The sequence below is a fragment of the Spea bombifrons genome, chromosome 5 (genome assembly GCF_027358695.1).
Source record: "Spea bombifrons isolate aSpeBom1 chromosome 5, aSpeBom1.2.pri, whole genome shotgun sequence".
In the NCBI taxonomy this organism is placed as follows: domain Eukaryota; kingdom Metazoa; phylum Chordata; class Amphibia; order Anura; family Pelobatidae; genus Spea; species Spea bombifrons.
In genome coordinates this window covers 79916087-79930418 of record NC_071091.1, presented here as the reverse complement: position 1 = coordinate 79930418, position 14332 = coordinate 79916087, and the positions used below count along the sequence as shown (strand labels likewise).

The following is a 14332-nucleotide window of genomic DNA, read 5'->3' as shown; positions in this document are numbered from 1 at the left end:
GGGTCGGGGGTTAACACAGGAGGATCCAGGTCCCCTGCATCTGGGTCCCCAGTGCTTAGTCCGGGAAGCGTGTAGAGCTCTACGCGATTGTATCGCGTAGAGCTCTACACGCAGCCCGGACTAAGCACCGGGGACTCAGAAGCACCGGTAAGTTGGGGGGGGGGTTAACACAGGAGGATCCAGGTCCCCTGCATCGCTGCGGGGGATTTGGATCTTAGTCTCATAATCAGACCTATTTGATTATAAGACGAGGGGGCATTTGCTCTGGAAAAAACCTCGTCTTATAATCGAGCAAATACGGTATATCATGGGTTTTAAAACACGTACCGGGACGTCCAAAAAACGCCTCTCAAGAATCCCCTATGGACATACCGGTACGTCCAGCCCTTCTTGCAGCGTCAGGGACACATCCCTGCCGCTGCACGGGAGATCAGGCTGTCATTTGACAGCCTGGACTTCCCACTGACAGCAGAAGCCGGCAACACCGGCTTTCTGCTGTCCGATCTGATGTAACAGCTTCCGGAAAAGCTTTCATGAAAGCCGGAAAGCTGTTACATTTTAAAGTGCCTGATCACGCTACGCTGCTCAGACGCTGCAATCTCTATGCACGTCTGTGAGGACCTGCATAGAGATCACAGTGTGATCGGTGCAGGGGGATCCTGAAACAGAGAAGGAGAAAAAAAAAACGTTTATTCATTTAAAAAATAATAATAAAAAAATCATTAAAATTGATGTCATTGTGACATCACTGGCATTAATAACATGTTCAGGAGGTCCCTAAGAGAACCTCTAACCATTTTAAATATATATATATATATATATATATATATAAAAATACAAAAAAAATTCAATTAAAAAATATATAAAAAACATAATAATAAAAAAAATAAAAAAAACCTTACATCCCATTGCCCTAGCATAACATCTACCCAGTATAACCCCTCCGGCCCCTGTTCACAACCTCCAAACCCGTTAAGCCATAGGAATAAAAATTATACAAAAAAATGTACACCTTATAGTATGTTCCCTGGTGCTGGGAAAGTATGGAAAATCTATATAAATTAGGTATTTCTGAAATCAGGACATCTGAATTGATAAACTTGGAGGGGATTTTCCATCACTTTACCTAATTTTGGGAGGATTCAGAGGGAAAATGTAAAAAATATTAGGTGTTTTTGTTTTCTAATTTTCACTAGTTTTTACTAAATTTCTCATTCTAAATTTTCAGCTAATCATTCAACTATGGTATCAAAAGAAAGCTCTATCTCTCCTTGAAAAAAAAATAGTTTACATGGGTACACTATTCACAGGAAAAGAGAATAATCGCTGAACCAACATAGCGCAAAAATGGAAAAATTGCTCTGGGGCTTGAGGTACCAAAAACCCCTGGGATTGAAGGGGCTAGGAAATAATTCTATATTATTGTTATGATTTACTTTAGATAACACCCTCATATATATATATATATTAATAATAATATTTAGAACGTTCTCCCCAGAATTGTCTTTTACGTAATGAGTCACTGTTTCCGTTAATCTATAGAAGTCTATTATCAATAACGCGTACTGAGAGCTCGGTGACGCACTGCATACAGGGCCCGCGTTACCAAGCATCAACCGAACCAGCCAAAGGCCAGCCCGTCAATACGCAGGCGCCCTCGCATCGCCTAGTGGGAGGAGTCCAGGGCTCGCTGTGGGCTGAGTCGTGCTGTAGTCATCAGATGGTGACAGCAGAGACAGCCTCAGTGATCAGGGAGCGGCTTCCTGGCGTCACTTCGTACCGGCACTGTTCTGCGCGACATTACTGTTGCCAGCGATACCGGTTCCGGGTACACGCCTCAACCGGGCTGCATGATGACCCCCGGAAAGCGCCTGCATCTACTGCCTCTATGCCTACTGACTGCGCTATTTCTGCCTCAGGTGAGTGTGAGCGGCTGTCACATCACGTCGTACATCTCATTCAGTCAAGAAAGTACGGTTCACTGGTGATCTTCTTTACTCTTACTGCGTTCCTACTCATCACACACACCATTGTACTGCAACTGATCTGTTGTTAATTTCTGTAAGTCGCTTTTCCGTTTGCCAGCCGTGGGCTGTGCACTCCTGGTTGGGACTGCTGGGGTTAAAATGCAGCATGGGTTTAAAAAAAGCGGAAATGGGCGTTTGTGTAGTTGGTGATGAATTGGTGGCTGTGACAGTGTCTGTATTATTTTCCATGAAGTATTATTATTGAATGGGCATGTATGGGTCAAGCCTTTAAATCTTTCTTGATATGAATATATATATATATATATATATATATCTATCATATGTTTGTGTTACCCAGGGGCCCTTGTGCCATCTGCTACCATCCATTGTGTGTCTGTTGTGTCAGTGCTTGGGATTTTTGTGTTTGGAGAACTACTAGAATATTTTGTGCTTCCTCATAGTTTAAATATCTTAAAGGAGATGACCTGCTGTTAAGGCCTCCTTACATCTTGTTTCTGTAAGTGGAATTATGTTATTTACTACTTGTTGTGTCCTGTTTACCCATTCGTTGTACAGCGCTGGTGAATATGAGGACAATATATAAAATAAAAATAGTAAAATGACACAGAGCCCAGTGTCGCTAAAAGGCAGCCCCTAAAGGTCAAAAATCTATACTATGGGTTATCAGAGAAATGGTATTCAGGGATAGATGTGCTTTTTTTTATTCACTTAGGGACCCATCGTTATGAAAACCAAATTGCAGAAAAATAACATACTTGATGTTTATGAATAGAGAGTTAATGCGCGTGTATACAGCATTCATGGCTACTATTGAGCAGCGCTGGGCTTTGGGATGGACGGGTTCCGGCTAGTGACAGGAAACCCTTATTGTGCTTCTTCCCCCTGCTTGGGAAGAGTTGTATTTGCGGGATCGACAGCAACGTTCCAAATTTACAACTCTGAACAAAACGCACTGTGCATGCGTACAGCTCAGCGGAATATGATGGCACTATATAAAACAATAAACGATTGTGTAACTCATGGTTATGGGTCATATTTATTATTTCAACTCACCTAAAAAAAAAAAAAAAAAAAAGTGTCAGGGGAGTTGTAACCTCCTTGACGTCACTATACATTAATGAGCGCCTTCACAAAGAGCTTGACTCTCCTGTATAGCATATTTGGTAAATTATTGAGATGCCGTCAAAATCTGCTTACACATTGGACTATACATTATACAGGGCCAGCTCAGCTCTTCCCGCTGGAGAAAATTGGCAGTGTTGGCCGTTCACGATGAATAGGGATGTGAGGGAGTTAGTCTCAACCCACCCTTTTAGTGAATAAACCCTCTTAAACCGCATGCTGAGAGAAGGCAGATTTTGAATTGTGCATAGTTAACTTTAGCGACCATCTTTGGAACCATGATTAACTGATCTCCAAACTCACACTTTAGTGGAAAACGCCCGCAAAGAGCTGCACGTAGTAATGTCTTAGGATAGGTGTGTGTCGGTTTTGGACATGTCTATGCAAAAGTCCTTATAACAAACAGTAAGTTTAATACTTTGTGTATGTACTAAACTAAACATGCAATGGATAGGCAATAAAGCTGTCCTGAATCTAAGACAAGACCAAGGACTGATTAAGGTCTGTGTCTTTACACCAGGAAGAATGGGCAAACTAGATGGGCCGAATGTTCTTACGTGCCATCAAATTCTGTGTTTAAGGGGCAGCTTGTCTTTTAAACATTCAACTTCAGTTTGTTATTGGGGTGGATCGGGATATGTTTTAATGTAGTTATTGGTGTATGGGTATAATGCAGTTTGTGGCTCCAAGAGAACACACATACTGTTTTCTAAAGTGACCTTCCGTTCCATGAATATACTAAAAGCTTTCGCAAAATTCCAAGGACGATGTAATACGGCAGGATCTATTTATCCATTTTTAAATGCCATTAAAATCGTTTTGTAGCTGCTATAGTTGTTTACATTTTGCGTAATCCGTTCTCAGGTTTGTGTGCTAGCTCTGCAGTAAGCTGGTAAATGCCTAGTCTGCATTGTATGTGATTCACCGGCTTGTAGCAAGTGGGTCTGTTACCCCGGCTGACAGTCATGTGCCCAGAAGTCACTGCTGACTACTATTTATTTGGCAATCAATGCAGCAGTGTTTGTGCACAGTCACCCCTTTCTCCTTGTCCATGTACAGAATGATGGTGTAATCTGTGCTGTCCTCGAGGTCATGATCTAAAATTAGAGGCTCAGACATTTAAGGTACCTTTTAATACCCTTTAAGATGATAAAATATTTTACTATTCATAGAGAGCTTCATTACGGGTCCCCCTGTTGTTACTGCAAAGCCTTCATATCGAAGCGTTCATCAACACCGAAACAATATGCCGGGCATACCTGGGAACTTCTTAGCTCCGGCTAAAATAAAATATTGTAGAATGTAAGGGGGCATTTTACGCCCTTATAAAATAGCAATATGCTACTCATTGCCCTATAATGTGCAAAAAAAAAAAAAAAAATCCATAAACATTGGGTATTTCTAAACTCAGGATAAATATTATCTTTTATTTATATCGTGCCAACAATTTTTGCAGCTCTTCTTACAATACCTGTGTTCAAGGGGTATGATAAAACTAGAATTGACAGACTAAGACACACCGATACATTAGGTGGAGAGTCCTGTTCGCAAGTTTACAATCTTGAGGGAATGAGGTGACAAACATAAGGAACAGAGAAAGGGTGAGAGGTAGTGTGCTGGTTGTATCAGTGACAAGGAAGTTCTAGCAGCTAAAATAGTATGCTTCTCTGAAGAAGTGGGTTTTGAGATGTTTCTTGTATCATGGATCCAAAAAAAGGATCTCCCAAAGAACTAAAGGAGAATTGAGACTATATGGTATGCCTCCTCTTGCCTGGTGGATATCACAAACTGAAGAATCTTGGACGGTTAAAGGCATGAGAAATATCTGTTCAAACTGGAAATGTAACACCCACGTAACTATAAGAGTTAAAAAATAAACTTTAAAAGAAAAAAAGTAAAGCCACCTGTTTTTCCATGAATGTCACTAGTTTTCATAAAAACGACCATCTATTAGGCAGTGAAACATTTAGAGGATCAGCTTCGCTGGATCGTTTTAAAGGTCGTCCTACTCTCAAGGCTCTTCATCCAGTCTAAATTGATAACCTTGATTATGTGTATTTGGGCTATGGCTGTCATTTACATTCCATCTGCAAGATAATTGAGTTTGTTTAAACTGCATCATGACCTAAAAAGTATTAAGGTTGCTCTTGATCACTAACTGTGACCAGAAAGTCTCTGGCTCTCCCTTAATCTTATCATTACCTTCCCTTTGCTTTTTGTGTTCAAGGTTCCATGAAAGAACACTAGGTAGACTTCAGTAAGCCATTCACATAAGTGTTTTTAGAATGTTACACATTGCGTATCTGCTTTGAATTACCATCTAAACTTCTGTTCTTCTTGTGTCGCATGTAACTTGGGCCCAAAGATAACTTACACGCTTGGCATTTGAGTGCTAATACTAGACTGGTATTACATGGTATTTTAAGGTCACAACCTCTTGTGAAATCCCATCTGATGGGAAATAGCATAATGTACATGCACTAATCTCATATACGGAATTGTCTTCATGTTGATCCATATGCTCCAGTATTTGCTACTCTACCTTTAACTCCTTCTGCCCCACCCTTCAGTCTGCACTGCTGGACTCCTCTCAGCAGTGGCAAATGTGTACTCATCTGAAACCCGTTGGCTAATACAATGCTCTTCACCGCCAAAACTTATGCATTAAGAACCTTGATCACAAGTATTTTGGCTGACATTTACACTACATTTGACTAATTTAAATTAAATATATAATATTCTAGCAATAAAACCCTTCCCCCTCCTTCTGTCCTATGAATACAGTATAAGCGTGTTCTTCTTAAGATGCACTTTTTCACTCTTCTTTTGCTATCCTATGGTGATTGTTGAAAGAATCTGAGGACCACGTTTATTCTACTGACCAGAGTCTGGATACAAATAATTTACCTTACTGAAAAACTGCTTCCAAAGCAGCCATCCCACGCTCCAATTCTTGCCATGCCACACTCAATTAACGTTTAGTAATGCTCTATTTTCCCTTTAACAAAGAAAATATTGTATGCCATGAATGCATGCTTGTGCAACACAATATCTGCATTCCAAACTCAAACATTTTGCAAACCACAAATCTTTGTCTTTTTAGAAGAGGTGTTTTTATAATACCCTCTGAAATAAGAAGTGAAAGTGAGTACATCTAGAATCAGTGAATTGTCACATAAAAGCAATTTGTAACATTCGTGAAAAGTGAATGTATGTCAACAAACCAGACTGCCTCCTTGGACATCCTAGTTAAATACTGGTAATTCAACTAAACTGTTAGCTCTGTGGGTCAGAAAACTACTGTTCGTTGTATGCGCTATGTCTGTATGATGGTGATATAAGGTTAGAAGGTATCCATGTTAGCCCTGCACAAATAAAATGTACATAAAAAATATGGATAATTTGTGTTCAGCTCTGTCGACGCGTTCACCAGAACTCATCTCCTTTAAGTCAAAAAAGCTGATGTGACGGTAAAGCAGCCCATCTAATGAATCCTAATAATCATATACAGTGGATATAAAAAGTCTACACACCCCTGTTAAAATGCCAGGTTCTTGTGATTTTAAAGAATGAGACAAAGATAAATCATGTCAGAACTTTTTCCACCTTTAATGTGACCGATAACCTGAACAATTCAATTACAAAACAAACTGAAATCTTTGAGGGGGGGCCTCACAATAACCTGGTTGCATCATCTGTGTATTCACTGTATACACAGCTGCATTCCTGCTGTTCATAAACATTGATAATATGTGTATTTCCTTACTCGGCCCTTATTTTGAAAATCCTTGTATGTGATGTGGCCTATAATAGAGAATATTGCCCCTTTCAGGCTGGTATCCATACAAAATTAGCGACCTGTTCACAAAGTGGATCATGACCTACAGTAGATAGGCATGTTCATTAAATACGTGTGTTATTGTTAGTGTTCCTTTTAAACTTTTGTTAACCAATATTAGCCAAAATAAAGGTAACCCCCACCACCTTCACTCTTCATTTTCATGCTAGAGTGCCGAGCAATGTACATGGGGCATCCAGAGGGCTAATCATTTAAAAAAATTTTAACCAATTCATATTGACCATTCTTACACTTTGACAAATATGCAATATGCTTACACCAGGAAAGAGTTAATTGTAAAGACAAATGATTTGCATTTGGAATATAAGACTTTAATGGTACATTATTATATACCAAATGAAACATTTTTTTTTTAAATGAGTGGATAAAATTTGGTACACTTTTTTTGTGACGTGTACAATGTTAAAAGCTATTTAATAGCAGAGAAGGGCTATTTAACTCTTGGGTTGTATACTTCCCAGACACTCGTACTTTGAAAGTATCTGTGCAACCATCAGCATACCGCTTTCAGTCAAAATAACACATACCGTTTTCTCAAACACACTAGAGCGACAGTTCATTTAAAGTAATGGGTGGGTTTTCAGGTTGAAAAAAGAACCTAAATCCATCAAGTTCAACCCTTCTACCTATCCTTCCTACTTCTGATCCAAAAGAAGGCAAAAAAACCTTAACTATTTTAGGTTTTTGACTCTTAGGGGAAAAACTTGTAACTTCAAAAGACAATCTCCTTGGATCAAAAAGCCCTAAAATATTATTGTTCAATTAGATTGTCATACAGGGGAACTGTAAATGTGAAGACTGCCTGTCCGATTTTTATTCTATCCGCTGCTTCCACACTGATACATTTGAGGTCTTCAGAACTTGCCGTGATCTGTAACTCTCTGACCTTTTGTGCATCTCAATGAAATCATATTTAGATAAACCAAAGTCTATTCTTTGCATAGACAAGGAGGGGTAAAACATGAACAGCATGTTATTGCAGGGGGAATAGAAACATTAAACTTTTACATTTGAAATGGTTTTTTTGTTGGCAATTTATGTAGCTGATTGTCTAGGCGTACGGGAGATAGGGACTTTAATACTTGTGAATAATCATTTTTAGTGTGCTATTGTTTATTAATTTATGTAGTGAAGTCACGCTCTGCAGCTCTACAATAGGTAAAAAGGACAATAATCAGTAGCACAACGCATACAATTCTGTACTTAAAAGAAGCAGGCGTCTGATCATGAAGGATGCATTGCCTGATATGGTTTAATGGTCCTTTTTGTAACCACTGCAGATTATATGAAAATGCATGAATATTTATTAATGGCACCTTTAGAAGTGTGTAATGGGTTTCTGTTTTGACGGGTTAAAGTGATATCGGTCTGTTTACCATGATAAAGACCGTGCTTATTGCGAAAACACATTCCTTAACATTTATGCGCGTAAACCAACAAATCCTTTGCAGATAACACGTAGGTAAATATTAACAGAATTTTTGCTTGGCACAGGTTTCCCCATTTAGCCCCTTAAGGATTGATTAATGTTTCTCTGGCACGCAATCTGTTGCTTTCCCAGATTCTGCATTTTTACGGTTTATTTCATTAAATTAACATGGTATTTATACGCTACAATAAATATATATTATCTTTTACTTGTATAGTGCCAACAATTTACGCAGTGCTTAATACAATACATATATTCAAGGGGTATGATAAGACAAGAATTGACTGATTAAGACAAACCGATACATTAGGTGGAGAGAGCCCGGCTCGCAAGCTTACAATCTTGAGTGAATGGGGTGACAAACATAAGGAACAGAGAAAGGGCGAGAGGTAGTGTGGTGGTTGTATCAGTGACAAGGAAGTTCTAGCAGCTAAGATGGTGCGGATTCTCTGAAGAAGTGAGATTTGAGATGTTTCTTGAATGTTGGGAGGGAGGGTGAATGCTGAAGGTTCGTTGGAAGTAGATTCCAGAGGTATGGGGCAGCCCGAGTGAAATCTTGTAGATGGGAAAAGGAAGAGGTGATAAATAGGGAGCAGAGCCTTAGCCCATGGGAAGAACATAAGGATCGAATTGGGAATTATTTTGATTTTATTTATTTTGATTTTTTTAAATGAGGGCGGAAATGTGTGGAGTGTTATGGAGGGCCTTATATGTTTGTACAATGATATAAAATGTAATTCTTAAGGTAATAGGGAGCCAGTAGAGGATTTAAGCAGAAGAAGAGCGCCGTGCGAGACAAATAAGCCTAGCAGCAGCATTTAGGACAGACTGCAGAGGAGAAAGTCGAGAAAGTGGAATGCCAACCAAAAGAGTGTTGCATTAGTCAAAATGGGAAATGATATGGGAATTAACCTGGGTTTTTGTGCATTCCTGGGTAAGTATATGACATGAGAGCAGCCATCTTTATTTTCTGCTCTGAAAATGTGCGTGATGCTTCAACATCTTCTCAATCTTAATTTACGTTAAATTGTTTGGTGTTGAAGTAGATTAGTAGGGAATGCTTGTATGTATGTGTGCATGCCATATTTAATGACTTTTAATCTGCTCCTTTTGTTGTGAAGGTATCTTCTCAGCACTGTGTATGGTATGGGGAATGCGGCATAGCCAAAGGGGGCAAACGGTACAACTGTGCATATTCTGGGCCCCCTATACCTCTTCCACCAGATGGTCATGAGCTGCTCCAGGTAAGCTTGTTTCTCTGTCTTCTAATGGTAAAGCATTGTTCGGAAACTAGGCTTTACCTTAACTGGTATTAGATGATGCTTTGGGACCAGGTAGTTACATTGAAATGGACATCAGGAGCCATATAGAGTTAGATACAATGAGACTTTTTAAAAAGCATGTTTTGGAACACTCCACTGAACTCTATGGTGATTGCTCCATAATTATAATTATTTCATGAGAATTGTATTTATATTTCTTAAAATTAGAATCATCTATGGATCGTATCATTTAAATTCATCTCTTGGTCCTTTCATTTTGTGCGCTTCTTTTTAGTTTCTGTCTCAGAGCCCTAACTGTGTTTTATTTGAGTCCTTGTCTCTTCCTATGGGGTATACAGGTTACTTGTTATTAAATACTACCCAATGTAGCATTTAAAAAAAAAATATATATATATATTAATCTGTTTATATTGTCTTTGCTGATTCAGATTTAGTGACCACACTCATCCCACCAAAGGCGCTAGAATTATTTAGCACAACTCTACCCCTCGTTTTAAATGATTACCCCAAATATTACTGCAATAAACAATTTATTAAAAGAGCAATAAATTAGAATGTTCTCTTACAGCAACTGTGCCCGTCCCTTTACTATGGCAATGTCAGTGTTTGCTGCGATGTTCAACAACTCAACACTCTAAACAACAACTTGCAACTTCCTTTGCAGTTCCTCTCCAGGTAGGTCACCGGCTTGCGATTCGTTGTGAATTGTTACACCGTAGCTGGCTTTTAACACCGAAAACATTACAATTGGGATATTATGACTTGGGGAAATGGAATGAGTTATCTTGATTACACCTCCAGTGCTGGTTTTACGGCCTCTTTATGATCTATAGAAATACTGTGAATTAACAGGCCAGTGTTTATCAAATTGATTGAAAAAGTGTTTCATAAAACTTCCTGTGCTGAGAAATCATTGCTGTTTTCGTGTCATTTAAGAGAAATAGGCACATATCCTAGAACATTTATTCTACCTACACTGCGTGTAATATGGTGATAAATTACCTTTTAACCTTTGTATTAAAATGTATATTTTATTTTTTATAGAGGACCAAATGTTTGCTATGTTAAGGAAAAAAAATGCCATTTAGCCACAGCTATGTAAAATCTAAACAGGGATGTGGTGAAAAAGGAGAATTAAAAGCTTGATTTTCTTTGCTCTTGATTAAACACAGGGCTTTAATTTATTAGCAATAGTTACTAATTTTGTCTTAACCCCTTAACGACAATCCACGTACATGTACGGGGTTGCCGTGCAACGGGTTAACGACAATGCCCGTACATGTACGGGCTGCCGTTAAACAGCTGCATCGCCGCGATCGGCGGCTTTGCAGCATCCACGGAAGCCTCCCAAGTGAGGCTGACCGTGGATCCGGGGAGGGCAGCCCTCGGCAGCCCTCCCCGGAAGAAAAATGGCCGCCGCCGCACCGATCATGAAAGATCGCGGCGGCGCCCGGCTAAAACAGCTTAGGAAGCGATCTGAATCGCTTCCTAAGCATAAATGGTGTTACTGACATGCCTCGATATCGAGGCAAGTCAGCAACACTACCCCCCGACCCCCGATCGCCTTGTGATTGCTCCGAAGAGCAACCACAAGTGCCATCCTGTGAATGACGTTGCCGTCATTCACAGGATGGCATTAACAATAGATCTGAGTTCAGAGGGTCTATCCAGACCCTCTTGTGAACTCTCGAGCTCCTCCTGCAGGTTGAATGCAGGTACTGCATCCAACCATGCAAGGTCAATGGAGCCCAGCTCACTAATGAGTGATTAGTAAAAAAAAAAATGTAAAAAAATTTAAAAAAAAAATGTAAAAAAAATTTAAAAAAAAAATGTAAAAAAATGTTTAAAAAATAAAAATAATATGGTAACATATAAAAATCCCCACTGTCACCAAAAAAAAAAAAAAAAAAAAATAATAAGCAACTCCTAAAATTCTTTATCTTTACAAAAATTCCAGCATGGAAAGAGTTAAAATATTGGCATTACAAATGCCCATAGGGTGTCTCGTATTAAAAAATGCATGAGTGGATGGGATAAATTGAATTGGCCGGGTTCAAAGGTGTCCCAAATATGGGACATGGGGGCAGTAGGATCAGATGTCTAAATGGCCAAAAAATACACACCTCACAAAGGCGGCCTTTTACCTCCCAAATAACCCAACAAACCCATGCATGTGGGGTATCACTGCGCTCAGGAGATGTTACTGAACACATATTGGGGTGTTGTTTGACACGGACATATACCAGGAGTGATAATTTTATACCTGAAGTACAACGTGTGTGGAAAAAAAATACAAAAAAATTTACTACCATAAAGTTTCACAAAGGTTGGTGGTAAAATTAGTGCATGGAAAGGGTTAAATTACCAGCATGTGAAATACCTTGGGGTGTCTAGTTTTTAAAAATATATGATTTGATGGGGTAAATTGCATTGGCCGGCTTCAAAGATACCCGAAATGGCACATGGGGGGAAGAATTACCAGATTTGGAAAAAAAGGTTTTGAAATAGCAAAACGCTACCTGTACTTATTGCCCCATAACGTGCAGAAAAAAGCAAAAAAACATAAAAACATTGGGTATTTCTAAACTCAGGACAAATAGTAGAATCTATTTAGCAGGTTTTTTCATTCGTTTTTGCAGATGAGTAAAAGTTTTTTGTTTAAAAAGTGAGAAAAAGTAATTTTTTAACAAAAAATCCCCATATTTTATCATTTTTTTTATAGTAAATTAGATGATATGATAAAATTAATGGTATCTAAAGAAAGCCCTGTTTGTCCTGAAAAAAACAATATATAATATGTGTGGGAGCATGAAATGGGAAAGAAGAAAATCACAGCTAAACAGGAACACCGAAAAATGTTAAAATAGCCATTGTCCCACAATATACTACGAGTAATAACCCCTATTGTCCTTAAGGGGTTAAAAAAATCAGCCTTCAACGCTTCCATCTTAAATCTACATTGATCAAAAATACCTGTCACTTTAATACGTTTTTCTTGCCTCTGGCACTTGAAAGGTGGTTGTTGTGATGTTTGTGTGAACATACAGTGATAGGGTAATCACTGCTTGAGTCAGTGTTGTATATTTAATAGCTGTCATTAGTGTGTCTCACTGCTTCTTGAGACTGAGATAAAGGAACTTTAAAAATGTTTGACCTTAAATACACCCACAAAGTAATGTTTTAAGAGGTTGTTGTAAATGGGAAGTAAAAGCAAGCTTTGCATGGGTACACACACGCTCTTTCCTTCCAGTAGTCGGCGACTCCATTGAAGCATAAAACTGCATCTGCCATGCTAGCATTATACATTCTGGGCAAGTAGCATTGATCCTTTTGTGGTGGCTGCTCCTCTCTTTACAATAACCAACTGTAAGGTGGCAGAGGGGTCTCTCACAGCATACCAGGGGCAAAGGGTACAGCGCACGAAGGGTCATTGTAGTCTCTCTTGAGGCATTGGAAATTTCCTGTATACCTAGAATGCATAGGGAGCACCTCCTCCACACCACACCATACCAGGAACAAAGGGTACAGAGCATGAAGGGTCATCGCAGTCTCTCTTGGGGCATTGGAAATTTCCTGTATACCTAGAATGTATAGCGAGAACCTCCTCCACACCATACCAGGGACAAAGGGTACAGAGCATAAAGGGTCATCGCAGTCTCTCTTGGGGCATTGGAAATGTCCTGAATACCTAGAATGGAGAGCAAGCATCTCCTCCATAGTCTCCTGTGGGCAGACCCAAAGTGAGAAGAGCCTTTGCAGTTTTCACAAGGTCCTAGAAAAGGCACGTCCTTCACAATCCCCCCAGCCCATGAGCAAAGTCCAATTTTTTTGCTTAAAGATGCTGTTCCACCTGCTTTGCAACATTAGAGAAACTTTTCTTAGTACCATTCAATGCTTAAACCCTACTCACGTCCAATGCCATAGAAACCGAAGAAGCGTCTTAAAAATGTATACAGAGGAAAGAAAAAAAAAATCCGATCTTTGGTGCTTTATATACCGATATTTAACCCAAAGGAGCTCTGTTGGAAGCAAGTGGAACACCAGCTTTAATCATTTAGCTTGATGGTACGCTTGCTGTCAGGACCCACAAACCCTGCTATTTTGTGTCAATTTAAAATGAGTTTCATACTAATCTTGTACTGTAGTGTTTTGTCCTTAACAATTTATGTATGTGAAAAATCCTACTTTACAACTTGAGCTGGGCTGTATTTCAAGGATAGTATTTTGAGTAAGAAATCTAAATATTGCTTTTAATGTATGATTAATTATTATTTTTTTTTTTTTAAACCCAGATGTCCTTCCTGTTTTTATAACCTAATGACCTTGTTTTGTGAGCTGACATGTAGTCCTCGGCAGTCAGAGTTTCTGAACGTTACACAAACCATAAATTACACCAACCCTGATCCAGAAAAATCAAATGAAAGTATCATAGCCATGGAGTATTATGTTGGGCAGCACTTTGCAGGAGGTGAGTAGCTTGGTATTTCTGTAGGAAAAACATCCTATGTTATACAGAGTGCTTTCTTGTCCTCAATAATATGCTTCAAATATGTGATTTATTGATTTGGAAGAGTAAATATGTAAACCTTCCTTTTTATGATCAGTAGACGCTTAAATGAAGGTCTTTCCCCGAAGCCGCATGTGAATAAAC

General features: G+C 39.1%; 1 protein-coding gene across 1 annotated transcript in view; it reads left to right on the top strand.

Annotated features, from left to right (window-relative positions):
• The first annotated feature begins 1748 nt into the window (after positions 1–1748).
• NPC1 (NPC intracellular cholesterol transporter 1) overlaps positions 1749–14332 on the top strand; it is a 27692-nt gene continuing 15108 nt past the window's right edge. Inside the window, exons 1-4 of the mRNA XM_053467964.1 lie at positions 1749–1919; positions 9520–9642; positions 10250–10356; positions 13974–14149. Of these exons, the coding sequence (XP_053323939.1) occupies positions 1851–1919; positions 9520–9642; positions 10250–10356; positions 13974–14149 (475 nt within the window). The 5' untranslated portion in view covers positions 1749–1850. The remainder of the gene's footprint in view (positions 1920–9519; positions 9643–10249; positions 10357–13973; positions 14150–14332) is intronic.